The sequence below is a fragment of the Mustela nivalis genome (assembly GCF_964662115.1).
Source record: "Mustela nivalis genome assembly, chromosome: 7".
NCBI lineage: Eukaryota > Metazoa > Chordata > Mammalia > Carnivora > Mustelidae > Mustela > Mustela nivalis.
This window is the reverse complement of record NC_139026.1, coordinates 129,035,275-129,061,745: the sequence shown is the minus strand read 5'-3', so window position 1 is coordinate 129,061,745 and position 26,471 is coordinate 129,035,275. Positions and strand designations below refer to the sequence as shown.

Below are 26,471 nucleotides of genomic sequence, written 5' to 3'. Positions count from 1 at the left end.
TTTTTTAACGATTTTTTACTAGTTTATCTAATATATATATTTTTTCTTTTTTACATTTTTCTCAGGTGTTTTTTTTTTTTTTAAATTTTTTTTTCTTTTCTTTTTTTTTTCTTTCTTTCTTTTTGAACCTCTTTTATCCCCTTTCTCCCCATTCACGACTTTGGATCTCTTCTAATTTAGTTAAAGTATATTTTCCTGGGGTTGTTGCCACCCTTTTAGTATTTTACTTGCCCCTTCATTTACTCTTATCTGGCCAAAATGACAAGACGTAAAAATTCAACGCAAAAAAAAGAACAAGAGGCAGTACCGAAGGCTAGGGACCTAATCAATACAGACATCGGTAATATGTCAGATCTAGAGTTCAGAATGACAATTCTCAAGGTTCTAGCCGGGCTCGAAAAAGGCATGGAAGATATGAGAGAAACCCTCTCGAGAGATATAAAAGCCCTTTCTGGAGAAATAAAAGAACTAAAATCTAACCAAGTTGAAATCAAAAAAGCTCTTAATGAGGTGCAATCAAAAATGGAGGCTCTAACTGCTAGGATAAATGAGGCAGAAGAAAGAATTAGTGATATAGAAGACCAAATGACAGAGAATAAAGAAGCTGAGCAAAAGAGGGACAAACAGCTACTGGACCACGAGGGGAGAATTCGAGAGATAAGTGACACCATAAGATGAAACAACATTAGAATAATTGGGATTCCAGAAGAAGAAGAAAGAGAGAGGGGAGCAGAAGGTATACTGGAGAGAATTATTGGGGAGAATTTCCCCAATATGGCAAAGGGAGCGAGCATCAAAATTCAGGAGGTTCAGAGAACGCCCCTCAAAATCAATAAGAATAGGCCCACACCCCGTCACCTAATAGTACAATTTACAAGTCTCAGTGACAAAGAGAAAATCCTGAAAGCAGCCCGGGAAAAGAAGTCTGTAACATACAATGGTAAAAATATTAGATTGGCAGCTGACTTATCCACAGAGACCTGGCAGGCCAGAAAGAGCTGGCATGATATTTTCAGAGCACTACATGAGAAAAACATGCAGCCCAGAATACTATATCCAGCTAGGCTATCATTGAAAATAGAAGGAGAGATTAAAAGCTTCCAGGACAAACAACAACTGAAAGAATTTGCAAATACCAAACCAGCTCTACAGGAAATATTGAAAGGGGTCCTCTAAGCAAAGAGAGAGCCTACAAGTGGTAGATCAGAAAGGAACAGAGACCATATACAGTAACAGTCACCTTACAGGCAATACAATGGCACTAAATTCATATCTCTCAATAGTTACCCTGAATGTGAATGGGCTAAATGCCCCTGTCAAAAGACACAGGGCATCAGAATGGATAAAAAAACAAAACCCATCTATATGTTGCCTCCAAGAAACTCATTTTAAGCCCGAAGACACCTCCAGATTTAAAGTGAGGGGGTGGAAAAGAATTTACCATGCTAATGGACATCAGAAGAAAGCCGGAGTGGCAATCCTTATATCAGATCAATTAGATTTTAAGCCAAAGACTATAATAAGAGATGAGGAAGGACACTATATCATACTCAAAGGGTCTGTCCAACAAGAAGATTTAAAAATTTTAAATATCTATGCCCCCAACGTGGGAGCAGCCAACTATATAAACCAATTAATAACAAAATCAAAGAAACACATCAACAACAATACAATAATAGTAGGGGACTTTAACACTCCCCTCACTGAAATGGACAGGTCATCGAAGCAAAAGATAAACAAGGAAATAAAGGCCTTAAACGACACACTGGACCAGATGGACATCACAGATATATTCAGAACATTTCATCCCAAAGCAACAGAATACACATTCTTCTCTAGTGCACATGGAACATTCTCCAGAATAGATCACATCCTCGGTCCTAAATCAGGACTCAACCGGTATCAAAAGATTGGGATCATTCCCTGCATATTTTCAGACCACAATGCTCTAAAGCTAGAACTCAACCACAAAAGGAAGTTTGAAAAGAACCAAAATACATGGAGACTAAACAGCATCCTTCTAAAGAATGAATGGGTCAACCGGGAAATTAAAGAAGAATTGAAAAAAATCATGGAAACAAATGATAATGAAAATACAACGGTTCAAAATCTGTGGGACACAATAAAGGCAGTCCTGAGAGGAAAATATATAGCGGTACAAGCCTTTCTCAAGAAACAAGAAAGGTCTCAGGTACACAACCTAACCCTACACCTAAAGGAGCTGGAGAAAGAACAAGAAAGAAACCCTAAGCACAGCAGGAGAAGAGAAATCATAAAGATCAGAGCAGAAATCAATGAAATAGAAACCAAAAAAACAATAGAACAAATCAACGAAAGTAGGAGCTGGTTCTTTGAAAGAATTAATAAAATTGATAAACCCCTGGCCCGACTTATCAAAAAGAAAAGAGAAAGGACCCAAATAAATAAAATCATGAATGAAAGAGGAGAGATCACAACTAACACCAAAGAAATACAAACAATTATAAGAACATACTATGAGCAACTCTATGGCAATAAATTTGACAATCTGGAAGAAATGGATGCATTCCTAGAAACATATAAACTACCACAACTGAACCAGGAAGAAATAGAAAGCCTGAACAGACCCATAACCAGTAAGGAGATTGAAACAGTCATTAAAAATCTCCAAACAAACAAAAGCCCAGGGCCAGACGGCTTCCCGGGGGAATTCTACCAAACATTTAAAGAAGAACTAATTCCTATTCTCCTGAAACTGTTCCAAAAAATAGAAATGGAAGGAAAACTTCCAAACTCATTGTATGAGGCCAGCATCACCTTGATCCCAAAACCAGACAAGGATCCCACCAAAAAAGAGAGCTATAGACCAATATCCTTGATGAACACAGATGCGAAAATACTCAACAAAATACTAGCCAATAGGATTCAACAGTACATTAAAAAGATTATTCACCACGACCAAGTGGGATTTATTCCAGGGCTGCAAGGTTGGTTCAACATCCGCAAATCAGTCAATGTGATACAACACATCAATAAAAGAAAGAACAAGAACCATATGATACTTTCAATAGATGCTGAAAAAGCATTTGACAAAGTACAGCATCCCTTCCTGATCAAAACTCTTCAAAGTGTAGGGATAGAGGGCACATACCTCAATATCATCAAAGCCATCTATGAAAAACCCACCGCAAATATCATTCTCAATGGAGAAAAACTGAAAGCTTTTCCGCTAAGGTCAGGAACACGGCAGGGATGTCCATTATCACCACTGCTATTCAACATAGTACTAGAGGTCCTAGCCTCAGCAATCAGACAACAAAAGGAAATTAAAGGCATCCAAATCGGCAAAAAAGAAGTCAAATTATCACTCTTCGCAGATGATATGATACTATATGTGGAAAACCCAAAAGACTCCACTCCAAAACTGCTAGAACTTATACAGGAATTCAGTAAAGTGTCAGGATATAAAATCAATGCACAGAAATCAGTTGCATTTCTCTACACCAACAGCAAGACAGAAGAAAGAGATATTAAGGAGTCAATCCCATTTACAATTGCATCCAAAACCATAAGATACCTAGGAATAAACCTAACCAAAGAGACACAGAATCTATACTCAGAAAACTATAAAGTACTCATGAAAGAAATTGAGGAAGACACAAAGAAATGGAAAAATGTTCCATGCTCCTGGATTGGAAGAATAAATATTGTGAAAATGTCTATGCTACCTAAAGCAATCTACACATTTAATGCAATTCCCATCAAAGTACCATCCATCTTTTTCAAAGAAATGGAACAAATAATGCTAAAATTTATATGGAACCAGAAAAGACCTCGAATAGCCAAAGGGATATTGAAAAAGAAAGCCAACGTTGGTGGCATCACAATTCTGGACTTCAAGCTCTATTACAAAGCTGTCATCATCAAGACAGCATGGTACTGGCACAAAAACAGACACATAGATCAATGGAACAGAATAGAGAGCCCAGAAATAGACCCTCAAATCTATGGTCAACTCATCTTCGACAAAGCAGGAAAGAATGTCCAATGGAAAAAAGACAGCCTCTTCAATAAATGGTGCTGGGAAAATTGGACAGCCACATGTAGAAAAATGAAATTGGACCATTTCCTTACACCACACACAAAAATAGACTCAAAATGGATGAAGGACCTCAATGTGCGAAAGTAATCCATCAAAATCCTTGAGGAGAACACAGGCAGCAACCTCTTCGACCTCTGCCGCAGCAACATCTTCCTAGGAACAACGCAAAAGGCAAGGGAAGCAAGGGCAAAAATGAACTATTGGGATTTCATCAAGATCAAAAGCTTTTGCACAGCAAAGGAAACAGTTAACAAAATCAAAAGACAACTGACAGAATGGGAGAAGATATTTGCAAACGACATATCAGATAAAGGACTAGTGTCCAGAATCTATAAAGAACTTAGCAAACTCAACACCCAAAGAACAATAATCCAATCAAGAAATGGGCAGAGGACATGAACAGACATTTCTGCAAAGAAGACATCCAGATGGCCAACAGACACATGAAAAAGTGCTCCATATCACTCGGCATCAGGGAAATACAAATCAAAACCACAATGAGATATCACCTCACACCAGTCAGAATGGCTAAAATCAACAAGTCAGGAAATGACAGATGCTGGCGAGGATGTGGAGAAAGGGGAACCCTCCTACACTGTTGTTGGGAATGCAAGCTGGTGCAGCCACTCTGGAAAACAGCATGGAGGTTCCTCAGAATGTTGAAAATAGAACTGCCCTATGACCCAGCAATTGCACTATTGGGTATTTACCCTAAAGATACAAATGTAGTGATCCAAAGGGGCACATGCACCCGAATGTTTATAGCAGCAATGTCCACAATAGCCAAACTATGGAAAGAACCTAGATGTCCATCAACAGATGAATGGATCAAGAAGATGTGGTATATATACACAATGGAATACTATGCAGCCATCAAAAGAAATTAAATCTTGCCATTTGCGACAACATGGATGGAACTAGAGCGTATCATGCTTAGCGAAATAAGTCAAGCAGAGAAAGACAACTATCATACGATCTCCCTGATATGAGGAAGTGGTGATGCAACATGGAGGCTTAAGTGGGTAGGAGAAGAATAAATGAAACAAGATGGGATTGGGAGGGAGACAAACCATAAGTGACTCTTAATCTCACAAAACAAACTGAGGGTTGCTGGGGGGAGGGGGTTTGGGAGAAGGGGGTGGGATTATGGACTTTGGGGAGGGTATGTGCTTTGGTGAGTGCTGTGAAGTGTGTAAACCTGGTGATTCACAGACCTGTACCCCTGGGGATAAAAATATATGTTTATAAAAAATAAAAAGTTAAAAAAAAAATCAAAAAAAAAAAACGTATAGTAGATATACAGAAGATGAAGTAGAAGGAATCAAGCACACAGCTACAGAAAATGATCAAATCACAGAGATAAAGAGCAAGAGAGGAAGAAAAAAAAAGGAACTACAAGACCTCCAGAAGACAACTACCAAATGACAACAGTAAATCCATACCTATCAATAGTTACTTTATATGTAGATGGACTTAAATTCTCCAATCAAAAGTCATAGAGTGAAAAAAGAAAAGATATAGAGTGGCTGAAGAGATTTAAAAAAAAGAATTAAAAAACCTATTATATATGCTCATAAGAGACATACTTTAGTTTTAAGGACACATGTAGACTGAAAGTATAATTATGGAATACAGTATGCCATGCAAATGGCAGCCAAAAGAAAGCACGTAAAATTATACTAGATATTACAGACTTTAAGCCAAAATTTGTAATAAAAGGAAAAGGAGGTCATTATGTAATGATAAATGGGTCAATTCATCAAAAGGATATAACAGTTGTACAAATTTATGTATCCACATCAGAGCAGCTAAATATATAAACAGATCTGAAATATAAACAGATCTGAAAGCAGAAATAAACAGCAACACAGTAATAGTAGGGAACTTCATATCCTACTTTCAACAATGGACAGATCGTCCAGTCAGAAAATCAATAAGGAGACATTGGACTTAAACTACCTGTTAGACAAGATAGAACCAACAGAAATATGCAGAACAGTCATCCAACAGTAGCAGAATATATATTTTACCCAAGAGCATGTGGAACATTCTCCAGGACCATTCATATGTTTGGCTACAGGACAAATCTTAAAAAATTTATGAAGACTGAAATTATACATGTTTTTTGACCAAAATGGTATGAAGCTAGAAATTAAAAGCAGAAGGAAAACTGGAAAACTCACAAATATGAGGAGGTTAAAAAACATCTTCCTGAATAGCCAATGAGTCAAAGAAGAAATCAAAAGGGAATACTAAAAATATCTTGAGACAAATGAAATTGGAAACACAACATATCAAACTTTATGGGATGCAGCAAAAGCAGTTCTAAGAGGAAAATGGGGGATAGCCATAAATGCTTTAAGAAAAAAGAAAAATCTCAAAGACAGCCTAACTTCACACTTTAAGACAGAACTAGAAACAGAACAACAAACCAAGCCTGAAGTTAGCAGAAGGAAATAATAAAGATCACAGCAGTAATAAATTTAGTGGAGACTCAAGTGAAAATAGGAATGATCAATGAAATAAAGAACTCTTTTTTTAAGATAAAAAAAATTGACAAAATTTTAGCTAGAGTAAGAAAAAAGGGAAAAGACTAAAAAAAAATCAGAAATGAAAGTGGAGCCTTGACTACTGATAACACAGAAGTACTAAGGATTATAAGAAACTACTATGAGCAATTAAATTATTTGCCAAAAAATTAGAAGAAATACAAAAATCCTAGAAGCATACCACTACTAAAGACTGAATCATGAAGAAATCGAAACCTGAACAGAGCAATTACTAGTAAGCAGACTGAATCAGTAATTAGAAAAAAAGGAAAGTCCGGGATCAGATGGCTTCACTGGGGAGTTCTAACAAACATTAGTAGCAATCCTTATTAAATCATTCCATTGTAGAAGAGAATCACTTCCAAATTTATTTCACAAGGCCAGCATTACCCTGATACAAAGTCAGATGAAGACATTACAAGGAAAAAAATTCACAGAATATTCCTGGTGAACATAGGTCCAAAAGTCCTCACCAAAATAGTAGCAAGCCAGATTCAAACATTTAAAGGCTCATACACCACCATCAAGCTGGATTTATTCCTGGAATGCAAGGATAATTCAACATATACCTATTAGGCAATGTGATACAACACAGTAGTAAAATGAATAGATACAGAAAAAGCATTTGACAAAATTCAGTATCTTTTCATGATAAAAATGCTTAACAAATTATAGGTAGAATGTATCTTAACATAACAAAGTCCATATATAACAAGACTGTAGCTTACATCATTCTTGAGAGTGAAAAGTAGAAAGCTTTTCTTCTAAGATCAAGAAAAAGACAAAGATGCCCACTCTCTTTATCCTAAATTGTACTGGAAGTGATAGCCAGAGAAATTAGTCAAGAAAAAGAAAGAAAAGAAATCCAAATTGGGTAAAAAGAAATAAAATTGTCTCTGTTTTCAGATGATATAATATTATAAAATAGAAAACCCTAAAGACTCTACCAGAAAACTGTTAGAAATAATAAACAGTTTCCGTAAAGTTGCAAGATACAAAATCAATATACAGAAATCAGTTGATTTTCCACAGACTAAGAAAGATCAATCAGTAAGAGAAATTAAGAAAAGAATGCTGCTTATAATGACTTCAAAGAAAATAAAATACTTAGGAATAAATTTAAACAAGAAGATGAAAGATCTGTATGTTGAAAACTATAAGATATTGATGACAGAAATGAAGGAGACACAAATAATGTAAAATATTCTATATTTATAGACTGGAAGAATTCATATCATTAAAATGTCATACCACCCAAAGCAATCGACAGATTCAATGCACTCTTTATAAAAATTCTAATGATATTTTTTCACAGATATAAAACAGAATCCTAAAATTTGTATGGACGCACAAAAGATTCCAAATAGCTAAGCAATTTTGAAAATGATAAACAAAACTGGCAAACATAACACTTTCTGATTTCAAAGTATTACAAAGCTTTAGTAATCAAAACAGTAGGGTACTGGCATAATAACAGACACCTAGATTAATGGAACATAATAACCCCCAAATAAACCTGTTCTTATATGATCAATTAATATTCAGTAAAGAAGCCAAGAATATACAATGGAGAAAGAATAGTCTCTTCAATAAATTGTGCTGGGAAAAGTCGATAGCCACATGCAAAAAAGCAAAATTGAACCTCTAAATCAATGTATACAAAAATAAACTCAAAATGGATTAAAGGCTTGACCTAAGACCTGCAACCACAAAAGTCCTAGAAGAAAACACAGAGGGTAAGCTCCGCAATGTCTCAGTAGGAAAGGCAGCAAGAGCAAAAATAACAGGTTGGGCCATGTCAAATAAAAAATCTGCACAGCAAAAAAAATCAACAAAGTGAAAAGGCAGCCTGTGGAATGGGAAAAAAAAATTGCAGATCACACACCCAGTAACATGTTAATATCCAAAATATGCAAGGAACTGATATAACTAAATGGCAAACAAACAAAAAATGGGTAAATGACCTAAATAGCCATTTTTCTAAAGATGATATACAAATGGCTAACAGGTATATGAAAAGGTGCTCAATGACACCCATCTTGAGGGAAATACAAATCAAAATCACAATGAGATATCACTTCACACCTGTTATGATGTCTATTATCAAAAAGAGAAGAGATAACAAATGCTGGAGAAGATATGGAGAACAAGAAAGCCATGTAGTCTGTTGGAAATGTAAACTGTCACAGTCACTATGGAAAAGAGTATGGAGGTTCCTCAAGAAACTAAAAATAGAACTACAGTATGATCTACTAGTTCCACTAGAGGGTATATACTAAAGGAAACAAAATCACTTCTCAAAGAGATCTCTGTATTTTCTTGTTCACTGCAGCATTATTCGTACTCACCAAATATGGAAACAACTTAAGTGTTATAGATGAACAGATAAAGAACACACAGGCTGGAATATTATTCAGCATTTAAAAAGAGTGAGATTGTGCCTCCTTGACCACAGAAATGAATTAGAGGGCATTATGCTAAGTGAAATAAGCCAAAGAGAGAAAAGGAAAAACTGCATAGTATCACCTATATGTGGGACCTAAAACAAAACCGAGCACAGTTGAACTCATACAAATAGATTTTAGAGGACTGGTTGCCAGGAGCTAGGGGCTGGAGAAAATAGGAAGAGGCTGGTAAAGCACACAAGCTTTCATTTGCATTACAAACAAGGTCTGAGGATCTGATGTATAACACGGTGACTGTAACTTCTAATACTGTGTTGTCTAATTGCAATTTTCTGAGAGTAAAACAAGTGTTCTCACCAGGAAAAAAAAAAAAAAGCTAAATATGTGAAATGATAAATGTGTTAATTATCGCTGTGGTGGGGATCCTGTTGCAATGTATACCTATATTAAATGATCACCTTGTACACTTTCAATATAGAAATGTATTTGTTTTTTGTGGTAAAAATTCAGATGTCCCCAAATTTTTAAAATTTTTTTCTAGGTGCTTTTCATCAAAGGGAATACCTAACACATACCCTTACAACAAGTGAAAACCCAAGTCTCTTCTTTTTATGGGCATTGGTGTATCTAGACTACCATTTTTTAATTATTAGAAAGGCAAGACATTAGTAATAGGCAGGAAATTTCCCATAAGCATTGAAGCACAGTGGTTTCTGATCAGGAAATGCCTCTGAACAGCATCTTTTTTCTCCTTAATGCATGCCTGCAACTCTCAAGCTCTAGTCTCTTCTTGATTCACTAATTTCTGTAAGGCACTTTGATGGTGCAGAGAAACACGGAATTAAAGGGCAGAAGACCTAGCCTCTGTCCTGTCTCTACTACTGTTTGCATGACCTTGGACACAACCTTCATGAACCCGTTCGTGCTCCTACAACATGGTGGAGGAGGGCAGAATAATTACTCCTTTCTAGGGATTTCTACATGAAATACAAGAAAATATAGTTCCCTCAAATTCTATGGAAAAGAAAGGTCTACATAATTGAATAATTAAAATGTTCTTCATGCAGATTCTGAGGAAGATATTCTTAATACATTTTTGGCAGCAGGCTTTTTAAAATAGCAGTAAGTTTGCAAGTCAGTTTTTTGTTAAGTAGGACCATCAGGCTCCCCAACATTTGTTAATTAAATGGCTCTACATGCACACTGAGTGACTCATACATAACTGAAAGATTATTTAAGTGCAAACGTTATTAGATTTAAAGCTACATATCTCTATTCCGTTTTGTCAAATAACCAGTATTTCAAGGTTCATCTTATATTAAAAGTTACTGATACCTTAAACTTTACGATCTACAAGATGGTGGGAGTGGCTTTTGGAGATAATCTTGTATTTCTCTAAGTAGCCCCTAACTTACGTTTGTTCTCTAGGTAGTGTCTAATACAGGTAGTAACGGGGTAAGTAAACCAGGAAAGCACTTTCTTTGGACAATTATGATGGAAGAGTATAAACTGCCAAAAGAAGAGAAAAATGAACAGGGAGGGGGCATCAGAGGGGGAGAAAAACCATGAGACACTGGGGACTCTGGGAAACAAACTGAGGGTTTTAGAAGGAGGAAGGGTGGGGGATGGGTGAGCCTGGTGATGGGTAGTAAGGAGGGCACGGATTGCATGGAGCACTGAGTGTTATAGGTAAACAATGAATCATGGAATGCGACATCAAAAACTAATGTCGTACTGTATGGTGACTAATGTAACATAAATTAAAAAATAATGATAATAAAAAAAGAAAACCACGAATCAAGGAATGGAATTTACAGTCCTAAAGAGGGGCTTTAGCATAGTCTATCTCCTGGTTTAGGGACCGACAATTCTAAACATTTTCTTTCACTATCAGCACAAAATCTAGTGACACTTTTCCTTATCTCAAAGATGAAGTTGTTATTTAAGCTCATCTCTCTGAGCCCATGAGTTGCTACACCATCCTATGTGCTTACTGGAATGAAGCTATTGGAATTGAGCATCCCTGCAGTGTTTATTGAACCCTAATCAAGTTATCTCATCAGTAATGGATGCCAGCTTCTCATTTCCAAAATAAAAACAGGCAAATAAGATGAACTCAGGCCACTTCGTGTCACTGTCAACTCCAAATTTTCTGATTCTGTGCCCAGGCAGACTTCTGATCATTAGTAAAAATTATACTTTTTTAATTTGCTATTTCTAAACCATCAAATTATTTTTCTACAAAGTGTTTTTTAACTTATCTAGTTTTTGTGCATTACTATTCTGTGGCTCACTTAGATTTCAGCCATCATCTATGCTGCCTATAATATCTGGAAGCATCATCTCATTTTTAAAATCTAGTGCTTTAATGTTTACAGAAATATATTAGAAGAAATTTTCTGAACTGCTGCTATCTCTTAAAGAAATTTTGTTTTCCTAAACTATTGAATTTCTCACCCTTAAGTGTTTTTTCAGTGATCCTAATTAATCGAAGTTGGAAATATTTCAGTAAGTTGCTACTGTATAAAAGAACTTTGTGAGCAGCCTTACAGTATTCAAAAGTGTTTCATTCATTTAATAAAACACGAACAATAAATGAAAGTTATCACTGTCATATTGTGAGACTTCAGTATTCCCTTTGGTCATTACACAGAAGATAGTTCAATAAAGTAAAATATAGAAACTCTTAAGTATTTCTAGAATTCTTAGAATTAAAAAACTGTATGTATTTATTTTTTTTAATTTATTCATTCACTGAATAATTATGGAAGACCTACTATGTTTTGAGTTCTTGTGTTAGGCAGTGAAGATAAAATGGTTTCTTATAGTCACTGTCCTTGTTTTCAAAGAATTTAGTGCCCGGTTGGAGTGCCATCTATTAATTTTTAGAAATTACTCAAACAAAAGTAAAATTCATATATTAAGAGCTACCTAGGAATCTTGTATATGAGAAAGTATGTGGAGGGAGAGATGAGAGACTTACTTACTATGCTTTATGATTTTGATGCTAATATTATGAAAACTCTGTCATTAGAATCCTGTGCCCATTAGTGAATGCCTCCAATATCGCCAATAAGTGGCACAGCTTAGAAAAGAATCAACTTTCTTCAAATCGTTTTCTATTTACTAGGGTGATTGTGAAAGGAAGTTCATGGAATAAGTTTTAGATAAGCTTCTGGCTGTAGTTATGACTCAAGTATCCTTACAATCTATTTGTACACCTTTGGCATTAGCACCTTAACTTTTTTCTAAGAGGTAGGACAGAGTATAACAGTGCTTAAAATAATAGGAGAAGGTGATTATTATGGCTAACGTGGGAGTTACTTCGTACTGGAACATACTTTAGTGTTATTCAAGTTGTTTGAAATGTGTTTCTCAAGGTGTATAACTACCTATGTTTAGCTTCCTTTTTCATTTGCTATTTTGACCTGTAAAATGGCTTCATCACACTGGTCAGACGATAACTTTTAGTAAAATGATCATATTTCCTCAAAGCTGCTGTCACTATTAAGTCTATACTACCCACTAGTAAATTTCCTCCTTGGTCTTTAAGATAAGAGTAGAAATAACTGTTCACACCAAATAGTTCCATTATTTTAAAAGATGAAATTGTCATTTGGACAAATAAATACTGTTTTTATATTATAGCGTACAGACATTTCTATCTTTACTTTTCCAAAACAAACTTTTCTTTTCCTATTTTCTCTGCCAAAGTTACAGCCTTCCATAAGATCCAGATATGAAAATCTATATTTGTCTTCAGAACCTTACATTTTTTTAGATTTGAATAGCATTTAATGATCTAGTCTAGTTTTTCTCTATTTTCTATGTCCCCAGAAGAAATAGTAGGGATAGATTGTTGTCAGTGTCCTTGCTAAATCTCGGTAGGCTCTATTTCCTATTTTAAAGTCAGGAGAACTTAATTTTCATAAGTGCATTTTAAGTTTCACTACCTTATTTTTTAAAAGGTGTGTTCATGTTATGGTGTATATGTTTCATAAGTTTTGGGAATTTAACATCAATATATTATGTCACTTGCCTCTATGTGAAGATAACAAATTATCCTTATTTAACTTTTTTTTTTAATTTGCAGTAAGGACTCACAGCAAATAGCATCAAATAAATGTATCTGCTTTGTTTGAGATGCCATTTACAGCAACTCATTTATTATAATGCCTAACAGATGTTAACAAATATTTGTTGAATGAATAAATGAGTGAATGAATGAACGAGTGACTCTTGACTATACACTTCAATCCACATATCAACAGGTACAGTATAATATTTGTCATCGCAAGGCATTTGCATCAAGCACTTTCTAATCCAATTTACCAAAAGACCTCCAGGTTAACGAAAGATTAATATGAATCTGATTATCAATATTTAAAAGTACATATTCAGTAAAGAATAGGCTAACCAATACATACCATTATCAAAATATCTGACCGTTGAATTTCTGGATACACTGGGATCGAAATTTGCCATTAAAGGTGCTATGTACTGTGTGGCCGTTAGCATTCGATGTACAACTTCTCCAGTGTATATGAAACCTGTCATTGCAAAAACATGAAATATGTTAAGGAAAAGCCCAGATGAAGTTTTATCTCTTAATTGCAGGCATATTTTGAAAATAAAATATCACAGTAGCTTAAAAAAAAAAGGCGTATAATTAATGTCTTCATGTCTGATCAACAATTAGGCCTGGGTTAAGTAACAAAGTCTCATAATTTTATAGTACCTTTTAGACTGGTAAATCAGAAATCTAGAATATGTACAATTTTAATTGTAGGAAATGTGACTATTTTCTGGAAAATATCATTAGGCTAAAAAGGCTAATCCAGTAGGTAAGTAATTCAAATATTCAATCTGCCATTATTAATCTCTTGTTATTTTAACACTAGCTGAACATGCAAGTCCTTTTTACAAGTGAGTGAGTTTTCATGAGGTTTAACTGCATTTTCATGAAGTTTAATTGCATTTTTCAAACTGTAATTTCAGTTTGGGATATTTTAGAAACCACACATGGATATCTTTAACATAAAGATGCAGAAGATGTTCTGGACCTTACTTTCAAAGTTGAAAGAATGTTTAACATCCATGGAAAAACTTGCACATTTCTGAGTTTTAATAAAACTAGAACTGTGTCAAGAAGAAAAATATTACATGTTGCAGATAAAATCGTAAAACACCGATACCGCACAAATGCCACTTTATATATAGAATTATCAATTGCAGCTTATTCTAGTGGCTGGTTGATGAGAGAGAAGTAACTATGAATAACTTCATATTGAATTAACTTTCAATAGCTCCTATGTTACAACTCTGCCAACTTCCAATTATTCACACTGGCTTTATTTATTTTGTGGATTATCCATGACAAATTATTAATCCTATACTGACTTCTTGCCTCCAAGGTATTTAGCTTCCTAAAAGGAGAGTCAGCTCAGGGAATGATAACTAATTTTAATATTAATCTAAGAAATGCACAATTAAGAACATTTATTAAATAGGCACATACACATATAATAAAATAAAGCCCAGAGCAAATTATTTGTGATAATGCAATTGCAATGTAATTTTTAGGCAATCACAGGTTAACTAGACACCTGGGACTACTGTAAATCATTTTTCTGTTTTCATAAGAATTAATGAATTAAATGAGCAAGACTTAAAAAACCCACAAAATTGTGTTAAAGCTTCTGTTGCCTTACTTCATGGTCTGAATAAAGCTTGCATTGGTGCATTGTGGTCTTTATCCTTTCAAATTTTGTTTAATTTCTGGGTAAGTTACTCAAAATTTAAAGCTGCAGTTATTTACTTTGAAATTAATTTCTATCTTTCTAGCAGTGTCTTCTCTCCTTTGACTTCCTTTTCATTTTTCATCAAGGCGTAACTGAATTTTAACTATTCACATTTAAAAATGTATTTTTAACTAGTAAAATTTCTATCATGTATTTTAATCATTGATTATTTCTTGTTTCCCAAATGCCAAGTGATATCTTTCAAAATAAATTCCCTATGTCTTGAGCAGAATTTTGTACATTTGCAATTTCATATAACTCAAGTCTACTGAAAGATATCAAGATAGGGTGATACAGTCATTGCTTTTATTTTATTTCCCTGTAAATTTTCAGAGTCACCATCAATGTTGAAAGTCAATATCATAACCCTAAAATTATCAGGATGAAGAATAACTATTTTTCAGGACATTTGAATTATTTTTTTCTCCTATCCTCACCAGCATGCCATTATAATTTCACCATTAAGGTGGATACAAAAATTCTGTAAAGAAAATATTAAATTATACTCTGAGAATATTCTGTAAGGGACAGTGTCTTTGGATAGTTATTTCTCTATTCTGCATTCTCCATGTACTAATGGAAGAAACTTCACTTAATTTAAAGAAGAAAGGGGCAGTAATTTAAGAAAGTATAATTGCGAGTCCACATAAAATTAACTTTCCAAAGCAAGTCTAAGAAAAGCAGCAGCAATTCCCAGGAAAACATTTGCAAAATGCAGGACGATTAATGATTTCAGATACCCAATTCTGACTGTTAATACTTCAAAAAATAAATATTTTTACCCCGACTGTTTCTACATAGATTTGGAAAAAAAAAAAATTATTCTCCATTCTCCATAGCCCAGGTTTCAAATCATGCAAATCCTTAACAGCTACTTCATCAGGAAAAAAGTTTTCCAGAACTATGATTTCCCACATTTCGAAGATCAAATCTCACATCGTTCCCACAGAAATAAATAAAAACATGGAAGAAACTGTAAATATATAAAAACTATAATTATAATTCTGGATTAGTCTCTTATTGTAACATTAAAATAAATGAGGGCTGTTGTTACTGTGAGTAGCGCAGTTGCTACAACTACTAATAACCAGGACCAGGTACCATGATTGCAAACATGTCTGCCCCTACTCTTCATCCATTACCACTGTTGCCATGGCCACCACCAAGAACAATGTAAACAATCACCCAAGGATGCAAAAAAAACCCCACTTATTCCACAGCATGAGTTGAATTTTGTGAATTCTGAGAACACTCACTTGTTTTCTATTGCAAGCCAACTGCCAGTTTTTGGGGACCAAGAGTGAAATGTTTCATGGGGATGGGTTCCACTTACTTCCCATTACATTTCTAAATTTTGAAAATGTCACATCAACAGCAGCTAATAATTGAGTGAGAGAGAATCCTTACAGGCCTGCTGACAGCAGGCAAGTGTGATTAGGTATTGAATAAGAACCTGTTACACAAATGTAAGAGCCCTTTTGTGGAACAAAACTTTTCCAAAGCCTCAAAAGCACTTAGAGCTGCCACTGTTCCATTTAGACATTTATCTCTTTTCTTTGGCTTTTTGGGGGCATGCTCAGTTGTGAAGAAAAATACATATGTCATTTTTTTGGTTGTTCACATTTTAGAGTAGTTCAAGCGAAAATATTTTTATTATTTTTTTCAAACTTGATTGTAGCCATGTGAAGGGCTAATCATTATAAACTATCTCCTTTGATCACACATGGTTCTTATTGAAAAGGAGTCTTGGGGAAGAAAAAACCTGTTTTCTTTGTGAAAATTCCAACACCTATACTTTAGAGCACGGTTATAGTCACTTTAAATCCTGTTTTGGCCTCTGTTCATTTAATTGGACAATTCTAGAGATCAAGGTAGAGATACATATCTTCATTGCAATCCATAAATGAGACTTAAATCGGTAGGTGAATGACATATGAGTACAGAATTTATTTAATGATACAAGCAAATGACATCTTAGTGGTGTGACTAAGTTACTTGACATCTTTGTGCCTTAGTCCCCTAATCCATTAAATGGGGGAGTAAACATGAGGTTGTTGTGATGGTTGAATGTGTTGATACGTGAGCAGCACTTAAAAACAGTGTTTAAGGTAAACATTTGCAGAAAATAAACAATCAGTTAAGTTAAATAAGTAAGCAATCATTCCCTCTAATTCTTACCTCTTGAAGTCTTTTTGTGTCTAACATATACTAGTTGATTGGACTTAAACAGTTTTTATGACTTCAAAACTGTGCTTCATACCCAAATAGTATGATACAGGTTTCTTTGAATTATTCTAGTTTGGATTAAGATACACCACTGACTCTAACTACAGGGCAACAGATAATTAAAAGCTTTAGTATCTAAAGTTCTACATTTGAGATAACTTCCCTTCCCTTACATTATGATGTAGTATGCACCTTGTAAAAATATTAACATCCTATTGGCTGCAAAACGTTGTTTCATTTAACCGGATGTGTCATAGTAATAAAGGCTATATTTGCCTGTGAAACAATCCATAAAACTTTAATGTGTAAAGGGCTTCATGAAATATTTTATTTCATCATCTTCCAGTTGATATTTTTGACCACAGAGGAAAGGTTGGAGCTAATGTATATGCCTGTAGGGCATTGAACATTCATAGTTAAATGCTGCCTTCAGAGTACAAATGACTGGTGTATGTCACCATGGTCACCTATGGGATGTCCCTGTACCCTAATCAAATAGATCTGAAATTTATGGTCCTTGTTCCATGAGGATTTAGAGAACAGATTCCTCCTACTGACCCCTCACTGACTTTATATATGATCTGTTTCCTTTCACCACCCTAATTCACTGGGTCATGTTTGTGCTTATTGTTTTGTCAAATCGCTCAGTATTTGTGGCAGACAACTTGCTGGAAGCAAACAAGTCAAGTCTGAGCGTAATTCAATTTACATTCTGCACAAATGCCATTTTATGAATCATAACACATTCTATAAACTACCCCCTTTCAGACAAATACTTGTTTGTAGTGAAGTCAGCCTTTTAAACAAAACCATATGCAGCAGGAATTGCTAATTTGAAAATTAAGTTGTTGTAAGTTATCGGGTAACATTAACTCTCTGTCAGCTGCAACTGTACAATGACAGGTTTCACATCACAGGCTCTTTCTGGACAAAAATGGCTGCTAACAGACCTCACAGTTCACTGTGAGGAGACTGGTTTGTACACATGACCTCGATGGTTAAAGAAAGAAGGAAAAAGATAAAATAGCACTTCGAGGTTCACATGAACTTACTAACTACTGGTTCCTGGGAAGTAACCTATAATATTGTCACTCACAAATATTCTCACTTTATAATTCCAACCAGCTGTTAAGGTAAAATATATCAAATATATTTTCTATAATAAAAAAATGTAAAATATTATGTTAAAATATATTGCTTCTCCTAGACTCCTTTATTTCACTGACTTACGGCATGATGGGAATTGCAATTCACAAAATCCATCCCTTGGAAGAAAAAAGAAGCAACAACTGACAACTTGGTTATTGGCTGTGGATTATATTCAGAAACTACCAATGTATAGATTTATGTTGACCATATAAAGTGCTTCTCTCCAACTCCAAGGAATGAGCACAAGCCACAGTTGTGTAGATGAGGAGGAAGAGAGACTTTTGAACTGCTAACAAAATTGTAGCCTATGGTTCTTGACTTCTCCATTTTGTTTCTCAAATATCAATGTGCCTTATTCTCAATACACATTAATTCCTAGCGGTCACTGTAAATAGCACCCTTTGTCCCCCTCCTCCAGATGCTTCTGATTAGTTAGAGTTTCCAGAGATGGTTCATGCACACTGGAGATAGTGAATGATAACCCCTGAAGTTGTGTAGTGTGTGGACATCACAACTTTTCAAGAAAGCTATGATTGTTCTTGTTCAGCTGAGAATCAAGCTCATTCCCTCTGTTCAGATTGATTCAGGTAATATTTCCAAAGCCTTACTCCTATGTGTGTGGGGGGATAGGTAGGAATTGGAGGGTTTCTTTAAATTATTTATGCTTCCACACTGGGGATTCAGGGATCCAGTTGTCAAATATTGAACTCTCATGAGGCACCAAGTTATAGCTGGGAGTTACTCCCCAGCACCTGGGGGTCTGCTTAATTTGATGGTATGTTGCTCCATGTTTGCAAAGCCTCTCTCTTGAGTCCCACTTAGTCTCTTAGACCCTACTCCCTGCGGGCAGTCTTTCTAGAAGACAAATACTTGGTTTCCTGACCTATGAATATCAACTATCTTTGGCAGTTCTGCCCATTTACTGAAATCCAACTTTGGAAAACTACATAGGATGCCTTAAGTTACCAGCTGGCCTTCCAACCATGTTCTATCTTGCTCTAGAGAGGGGAGCTCATGCCCTGCTGTGGCTTTAACTTCATCCCCAGGGTGCTCCATCACCATGAAAAGTAATAAAAATTGCCCCGTCCTTTCCTAAGGAAATCCATTTTTTAAAAAAGATTTTATTTATTTATTTGACAGAGAGAGATCACAAGTAGGCAAAGAGGCAGGCAGAGAGAGAGGAAGGGAAGCAGGCCCCCTGCTGAGCAGAGAGCCAGATGTGGGACTCGATCCCAGGACCCTGAGATCATGACCTGAGCCGAAGGCAGCGGCTTAATCCACTGAGCCACCCAGGAGCCCAGAAATCCATTTTTTTAAATGACCAGAAGTAGCCCTGGAAGCAAGATGGCCAAATATAAAGAGAGGCAGTATTTAGGTAGGAAACTTTTTTTCAGACACCATCAGACCTTACTCTACTTATTCACTAATCTGTAGTGTGGCATAAATACCAGGGAAATTTAAAGTAAAAAATTTATATAACAAGAGAACATCTCCTTTGAATTCTTGCCTGGAACTGTGACCTGTTGAGCCTACAGTTTACAAAACAAATTTTATTCCACATATTTGAAATTATAACTATGCCTCTGGACTTCTAAAGATGAGTTTGTTTCCCGTCCCTTCCTTGTCCTTCTGTTTTCAGTGCAAGAGAAATACCGTTCATCTCAACAGGAAAGAAGCTCTGGAAGGGATTAGAAGAGCTTTGTTTTCTCAAAGACCACCATCTGCATTGCACCACCAGGTTCAAATCAAGCACTTGCTTCTTCCTCTTTTCTAGCCTAACTAAAGTATTGTTGCCACGTATCACCTCAGATGGTTTTAGTTTTAGTGCCGTTAGCATTTAAATTCTAGACCCAATCTACTGCCATATATATATACTGTTTAGTAGATGATATTAAATAGTTTATATGTATATATATATATATAAAAAATACACATGCAATGTATTTGTATGTGTGTGTGTGTGTGCATTTCTCTCCATGAGGAGTCAAAGTAGACTGGACCAACCCAGGTTTGAGTTCATCTTTTCCAAGCTGTATAATCTTACGTCATCACTTACTCTCACTGAGTTGCAATTTCTTCTGTGAAATTAGGTTAAAATTAATCCCATCTCAACAACACTGTTGTGTGCAGTGAAGAAAGACTACAGGCATATAGCTGCAATTCTACCACTCAACACATATATTTGGAACATCTGTATTGCCCAGTGACATTGTTTCAGAGTCAGAGTTCTGTGGAGGCTCGTTCTGCAGCTAGATTCCTCTCCTCGTCCACTCTTGTTCTCTGCAACCGTGGTCAGTTTCCAACTGTGCTACTTCCAGTCTCCTTGAGACATGTAACCTTTTATGGCCTCTGAATTGTGATAGCAACTGTATTTCCCCAGAAGTGTTAGTAGTCTGGTCCCTTAAGAAGATAAACTGTCAGTGAGAGGGACAAAAACTCTTGCAAAAAACTCTTGCAAAAGAGTGTTGACTCCACTGTATATTCATATTACACTTTGGACTTTAGAGTTTCAATATGTCCTACAATTTGAACATTCAAAACACTAGATGCCCAAAGATAAACTCACTCTATTTGAGAAAAGAAAAGAACTTATGTATTTGGTTTTGTGTGTGTATATACATATATATGTGGGTGTGTGTATATATATGTATATACACACACAACATTTTATTATATATTTTTGTTTTATATATTTCACAATATTATATTATATCATGTTATGTTATATTGTTCATATTCTTCTTGGTTGCTAAGAACCAACCTGAGATATTGACAGGAATCAGCTTTCAACACAGCCAAAGAAAACAAGCAAGTATTCTTTGATAGCAAAATGAAACTTCTGTTGTGGAGTAGCAGAGTTTTTGCATCCCTACATTATTCTTATATTATTCTCTCTTGAAAGAGAGAGAGAGAGTCTTAGAGTATATAGATTATAAATCAACACGTGAAATGTATATTGAATATCTTAAAATCTGAAGTATAAAATCCTTAATCCCAGTTAATAATCCAGTTAGCTTTCTTCCTCTCAAAGCATTTAGGACAGGTTTTTACTCACTTCTCTGACCCAGATGAACCCAACTCATCAATATCTTGGTTAATACACATAGACTAAGATTTTCAAGAATGCAGTTTTTTCAAAAGTATAATGTATTCTTCCATAAAATTTATGAGGTCTATTATAGGAAACACTGAAGTTATTGAGAGCAGTGAGAGATTGAAGGCACCCTTCAGACCTTCTTTCTACATTCATGCCTTAGGTTTCTTTTGCAACTCTCACTCTCAAACTAAAGAATAAACAAATAAACAAAAAAACTAAGTTTTTTTTTTTTAAGATTTTTTTTATTTATTTGTTTGACAGATAGAGATCACAGGTAGGCAGAGGGATAAAGAGAGAGAGAGAAGAGGAAGCAGGTACCCTGCTGAGCAGAGAGCCCGATGTGGGGCTCGATCCCAGAACCCTGGGACCATGACCTGAGCCGAAGGCAGAGGCCTTAACCCACTGAGCCACCCAGGTGCCCCAAAAACTAAGTTTATTCAGGGTCATCTCTTCATAGTGTTGTCCCAGGGGTGAGTTCATTAGAAGATATATTCTTCCAGCACAGTTATTATACAGAATTGCTTGCATTGATTTGGCATATGATCACTGAAGCCAAAAAGAATAGAATGTGGATAGTACTACCATTTATCTCACGGATTAGATCCTAATTCAAGTGTAAGAGATTCTATTTCCTATAGTCCTACTGTGAAAAAATTTGAATAAATTTACTTTGATCAAAATATGAACAAAGCATTTTCCTTGACCTTGGGAGTCTTTGCAAGGACTATTTAGATTTAAAAATTCTTAAATACGTATGTAAATACTCATACACATTCAAATATGGATATTTTGTGATGTTCAACTAATTTCTACTTCTTTATATATATAACTACATATATTAATGCTTTTAAAGATAAATGTTAAAAGATAAAATTCATAACATATGCATAGAATATATGTTTATGTATATAAGAATAAGTGATAAGCACAGATGTATCAGTTTATTTACCATCTAGACTAAAATATATAGAATAAAGCACAAATATGACCTTTAAACTGTACCACTAACCACTTTTACACATTTTATTTATCATTTCCTTCTTTTTTTATCATTTTTACACTGTATGTTTACAACCCTAAAGATGATTAGTTTTGTGTATTTAGACTTTACAATAACTGACTTAAGTATTTTTCTGAAATTTTTTTTTTTGTTGTTTAATCTACATTCATGAGGGAATCATTCCTGTTGCACATGTAGCTGTGTTTCATTCATTTTTCATTCTTATATCATATTCCATCATACAAAAATAGCACAATTAATTCATCCAATCAACTTTTGAGGATATTTGTATTGCCCCAATTTTTTACCATTACAAATCATGTTACCATGAAAAAATTCTACATGTGTCCTTGTGCACATATAGAAGATTTTCTATTTTATAAACCTAAGAAGCTATATGGCTAGATCATAGGGCATGCAGAAGTGGAAGTTCACAAGATAATGCTGAGCTGTTTTTGGAAGTTACACCAATCGACACATCTACTGTGTGTGCGCATGTGTGTATATATACACATATATATGTATATACATATACACATATATATGTATATGTATATACACCAATTGACACATCTACTGTGTGTGTGTGCACGTGTGTATATACATATATATGCATATATATATGTGTATATATATGGCTTCATATCCCCATCAGAATTTGGTATTTCAAACTTTCAACTTTTGCTAATCTGCTAGTTGTGAAATTATATTGTATTGTGGAACTTATTTAGATGACTTAATCAAAATGATTTGATTACATTCATTAATTATACTACTCAGACCTAAGTCCTATATGACTCACCTAAGAGTGAGTAATAATGAGATTATTATTATTTTTTTTTTTTCAGAAACTCACTTGCCATTGAACTTTCCTTTCTGTGAAATATCTGAAAAATTCTTTGCCTTTTTCTTATTGATTTCTCGGACCTGCTTTATAGCTTTTCAAAAAAAAAATTCTGATATTACATATGTTTCTGTTTTTCATACATTCTTAAAATGTTTTCTTAATCTTAAGTTAAAAAAAATTCTTCCTTATTCTAATGAGATATATACCTATATTTATTTCTTTATGGTTCTCTAAATATTTTATAAATATGTTTTATTATTTCTTCCACCTAATATTATTTTTGAAGGGTATAAAACATGACCCAAGTGGTGTTTTTTTTTTTTTTTCTCTTCAGGGATAGCCCATTATCATTTTTTAGAAATTTCATCCTATCCTTACTGACCTGCAATATCAATTTAATTATAAATCTAGTTTGCATAAATCTATGTGATGTATCCCTGGGGTCTCTATTCCAACCCACTGGTCTGTTTATTTCTGTATAGTTATCATAATGTTTTATTATTATCTGTTCATCTGAGAGCATCGTGAATCAACTATCTGTATTTTCCTTTAAGAATATGTGACTATTGGGGCACCTGGGTGGCTCAGTGGGTTAAGCCTCTGCCTTCAGCTCAGGTCATGATCTCAGGGTCCTGGGATCAAGCCCCGCATCGAGCTCTCTGCTCAGTGGGCAGCCTGTTTCCCTCCTCTCTCTGCCTGCCTCTCTGCCTAATTGTGATCTCTGTCAAATAAATAAATAAAATCTTTTTTAAAAATCTTCAAAAAGAATATGTGACTATAAAAAAAAAAAGAGTATGTCGCTATCCTTGGTCTTTTACTCTTCCATATACATACTTCTGGATTAGTTCATCAAGAAATACCACACATGTGGACAAGTAAAATAACCGTGTTGGATTTTGGCTGAAATTGCATTGAAATTTTAAGTAAGCTTAGGAGGAATTTGCTCCTTTTTACTTTGAATCTCCCAACCATTAAATATGGAATATATATTTATTTAGTCATTCTAGATATCTTACACTACTTTTTATTAAGAAAAAAGTCCTGCATGTCATTTTTAGATTTATTCCTATTTACTTAGTCTTTTCTGAAGATATCATTATTGAAAACTTTATATTCAGTCAAATTTTTTAACAATTTGTGGTGGCATTCAGAAACTCTTTTGCTTTCATGTATTGATTTTACATGCAGCAATCTTACTCAACTCAAGAACTAATTCTAATAATTCATCTGTACATTTTTGGGGGCTTTCATTTACTTACAATCATGTGATTAGAAAATAATGACAATGTTTTTTTCTCTCCAATCATTATATCTTTTTTCCTTTTTCACCAGCTGAATATTGCTTGTTGTATTAATGCAGAAACAGTAAGTTATTTTAAGATAGATATCTAAATGATAAATTGAAATCTGCAGAACATGAAAGAAATATAATTCAGAATTTAAGTAGAACAGTTAACGCAAAGATATTTTATAAGACTAAAAAAATATTTTGTAAGGCATTTAGATGAAATGTCACTGCTGAGGAATAATAATTCTGATGATTTCTACTTTCTATGTCTTCTTATTTCTAGAGAATTCTCTCTACACCTTAGAGAGAAATAGATAAATTTCTTTCAAGCCATTAATCTGCAGGTATCTGAACACCTTTCTTTTCTTGCTACTTCATTAGAGATGCCATTTTTCCATTTCTTTTGTAACACTTTTACTTCAATTAAGCCTTCACATCTGATTATCCAACCACGGTAAAGCAGTAGGAAATGCTATTCACAAAATCGCTCATTTGCTTCTCAACTTACAGTGGCTTTGACCAGAACAACATTTACTGGGAACAGCAGAAATGGGTACATAGCAAACAAAAGGCACAAAACAGAAACACAACTTTGGGACATCCCCAGAGAGGAAAGGACTAATCCAACACTCTCTTTAAGGTTAATTGGTAAAACCAGTAGAAAAAGACCTTCCAAGTGCAGCTGCAAAACATTTTCTAGCCTCCCAGGGAAAATTAAAGAGATTCTTAGATTTTTTTTTTTTCCCCAACACCTTCACATTTATATCTGACAAAAAGGCCCAGGGGCAAAACTATCCTATATTAGGTTGAAAAGAGGCACTTCTCAAAGGGGATTGTGGGAAAGCATGGAAAGCATATTATAAATTGATAACCTGCTTTTCTAATATATTAGCCTTTCCGGAAGAGCAGCAAGAGAGAGTATCTCAAATGCACTTTTGTATATCTGCTTCAGACTAATCAGAACTGAAGGCATAAAGTTTTTGTTTTGTTTTTTAAATTTCATTTTATGTCTGCTAAGGCAGAGAATGAAAAGGTTTACCGTGCTGGGAGGAATTCTTTGTCTGGATGTTCATTTGCAGTTCCCGTTCAATGTGTGAGTGGAGGAGTCAAGGTGGCCGCAGGTAGAATTTGGCCTCAGAGACATAACTCAGCCATAATAGTGCACCTCACATATGTGTCCAAAGTTCAGTGAAACCAGGGCCATGTTTGCATTCTTGTATTTCATCAGACACCAGTGCTAAAGTGATACTTCGTTACATTTTTTAAAATATAAAAAAATAAATAACATCTTAAATTTCCCCAAAATTGGGAATACAAAAGGCATGTGGAGACATAAAATTTATTGGGATTCATGGTTCAGGTTTCAACATTTCCTTTTTCATACATTGCCATTGTCAGAGACCCTAGGCAGGTACTTAATGACAGTGAACTATTTAAACTTTCTCTCATGAAAAATCTGGTGAGTTATTATATACTACGATGTGAATGGGATATAATCTTTACTATGTTAACCCCTCTCAGGAGTATTTATAGGTTATTAAGAAAGATGACCCTCCCTAACCTAAAAAAAAAAAAAAAAAAAGGTTCTCTTCTATTGTCACTTACAAGGGGTTGAAATCAACCCCCATGAGTATCCAGTCACTGCTGACCTTAAGTAGAAGGTGAGCACAGGTCCCCCCCCAACCCCATACCAGTGAAGGGTGGGGGCTAAACTTCTGTGAACGTGGGTCACCACAGCCCCTTAGGTGGCTGTTACCATCCTCTGTCAGCTCTTCTGTGGCCATGCAGCTCCTGACCAGTGGCTTTACAAAAAAAAAAAAATCTAATTTCATTACATAGAGTCATTCCAGACACACTTCTTCTCTTTGAGGAAAAAGTACTAAAAAATACGCATTAAGAATTTGTTTTATCTCCTTATTAGATAAGCTTTTAAGAACAGAACACTCGGGCGCCTGGGTGGCTCAGTGGGTTAAGCCGCTGCCTTTGGCTCAGGTCATGATCTCAGGGTCCTGGGATCGAGTCCCGCAT

General features: G+C 35.0%; 1 protein-coding gene across 3 annotated transcripts in view; it reads right to left on the bottom strand.

The window, feature by feature from the left end:
- PLXDC2 (plexin domain containing 2) overlaps positions 1–26,471 on the bottom strand; it is a 490,615-nt gene that overhangs the window by 169,803 nt on the left and 294,341 nt on the right. For all 3 annotated transcript variants that reach the window (XM_082742067.1, XM_082742069.1, XM_082742068.1), the window contains one exon: positions 13,463–13,585. In XM_082742067.1, coding sequence (XP_082598193.1) covers positions 13,463–13,585 — 123 coding nt within the window. The remainder of the gene's footprint in view (positions 1–13,462; positions 13,586–26,471) is intronic.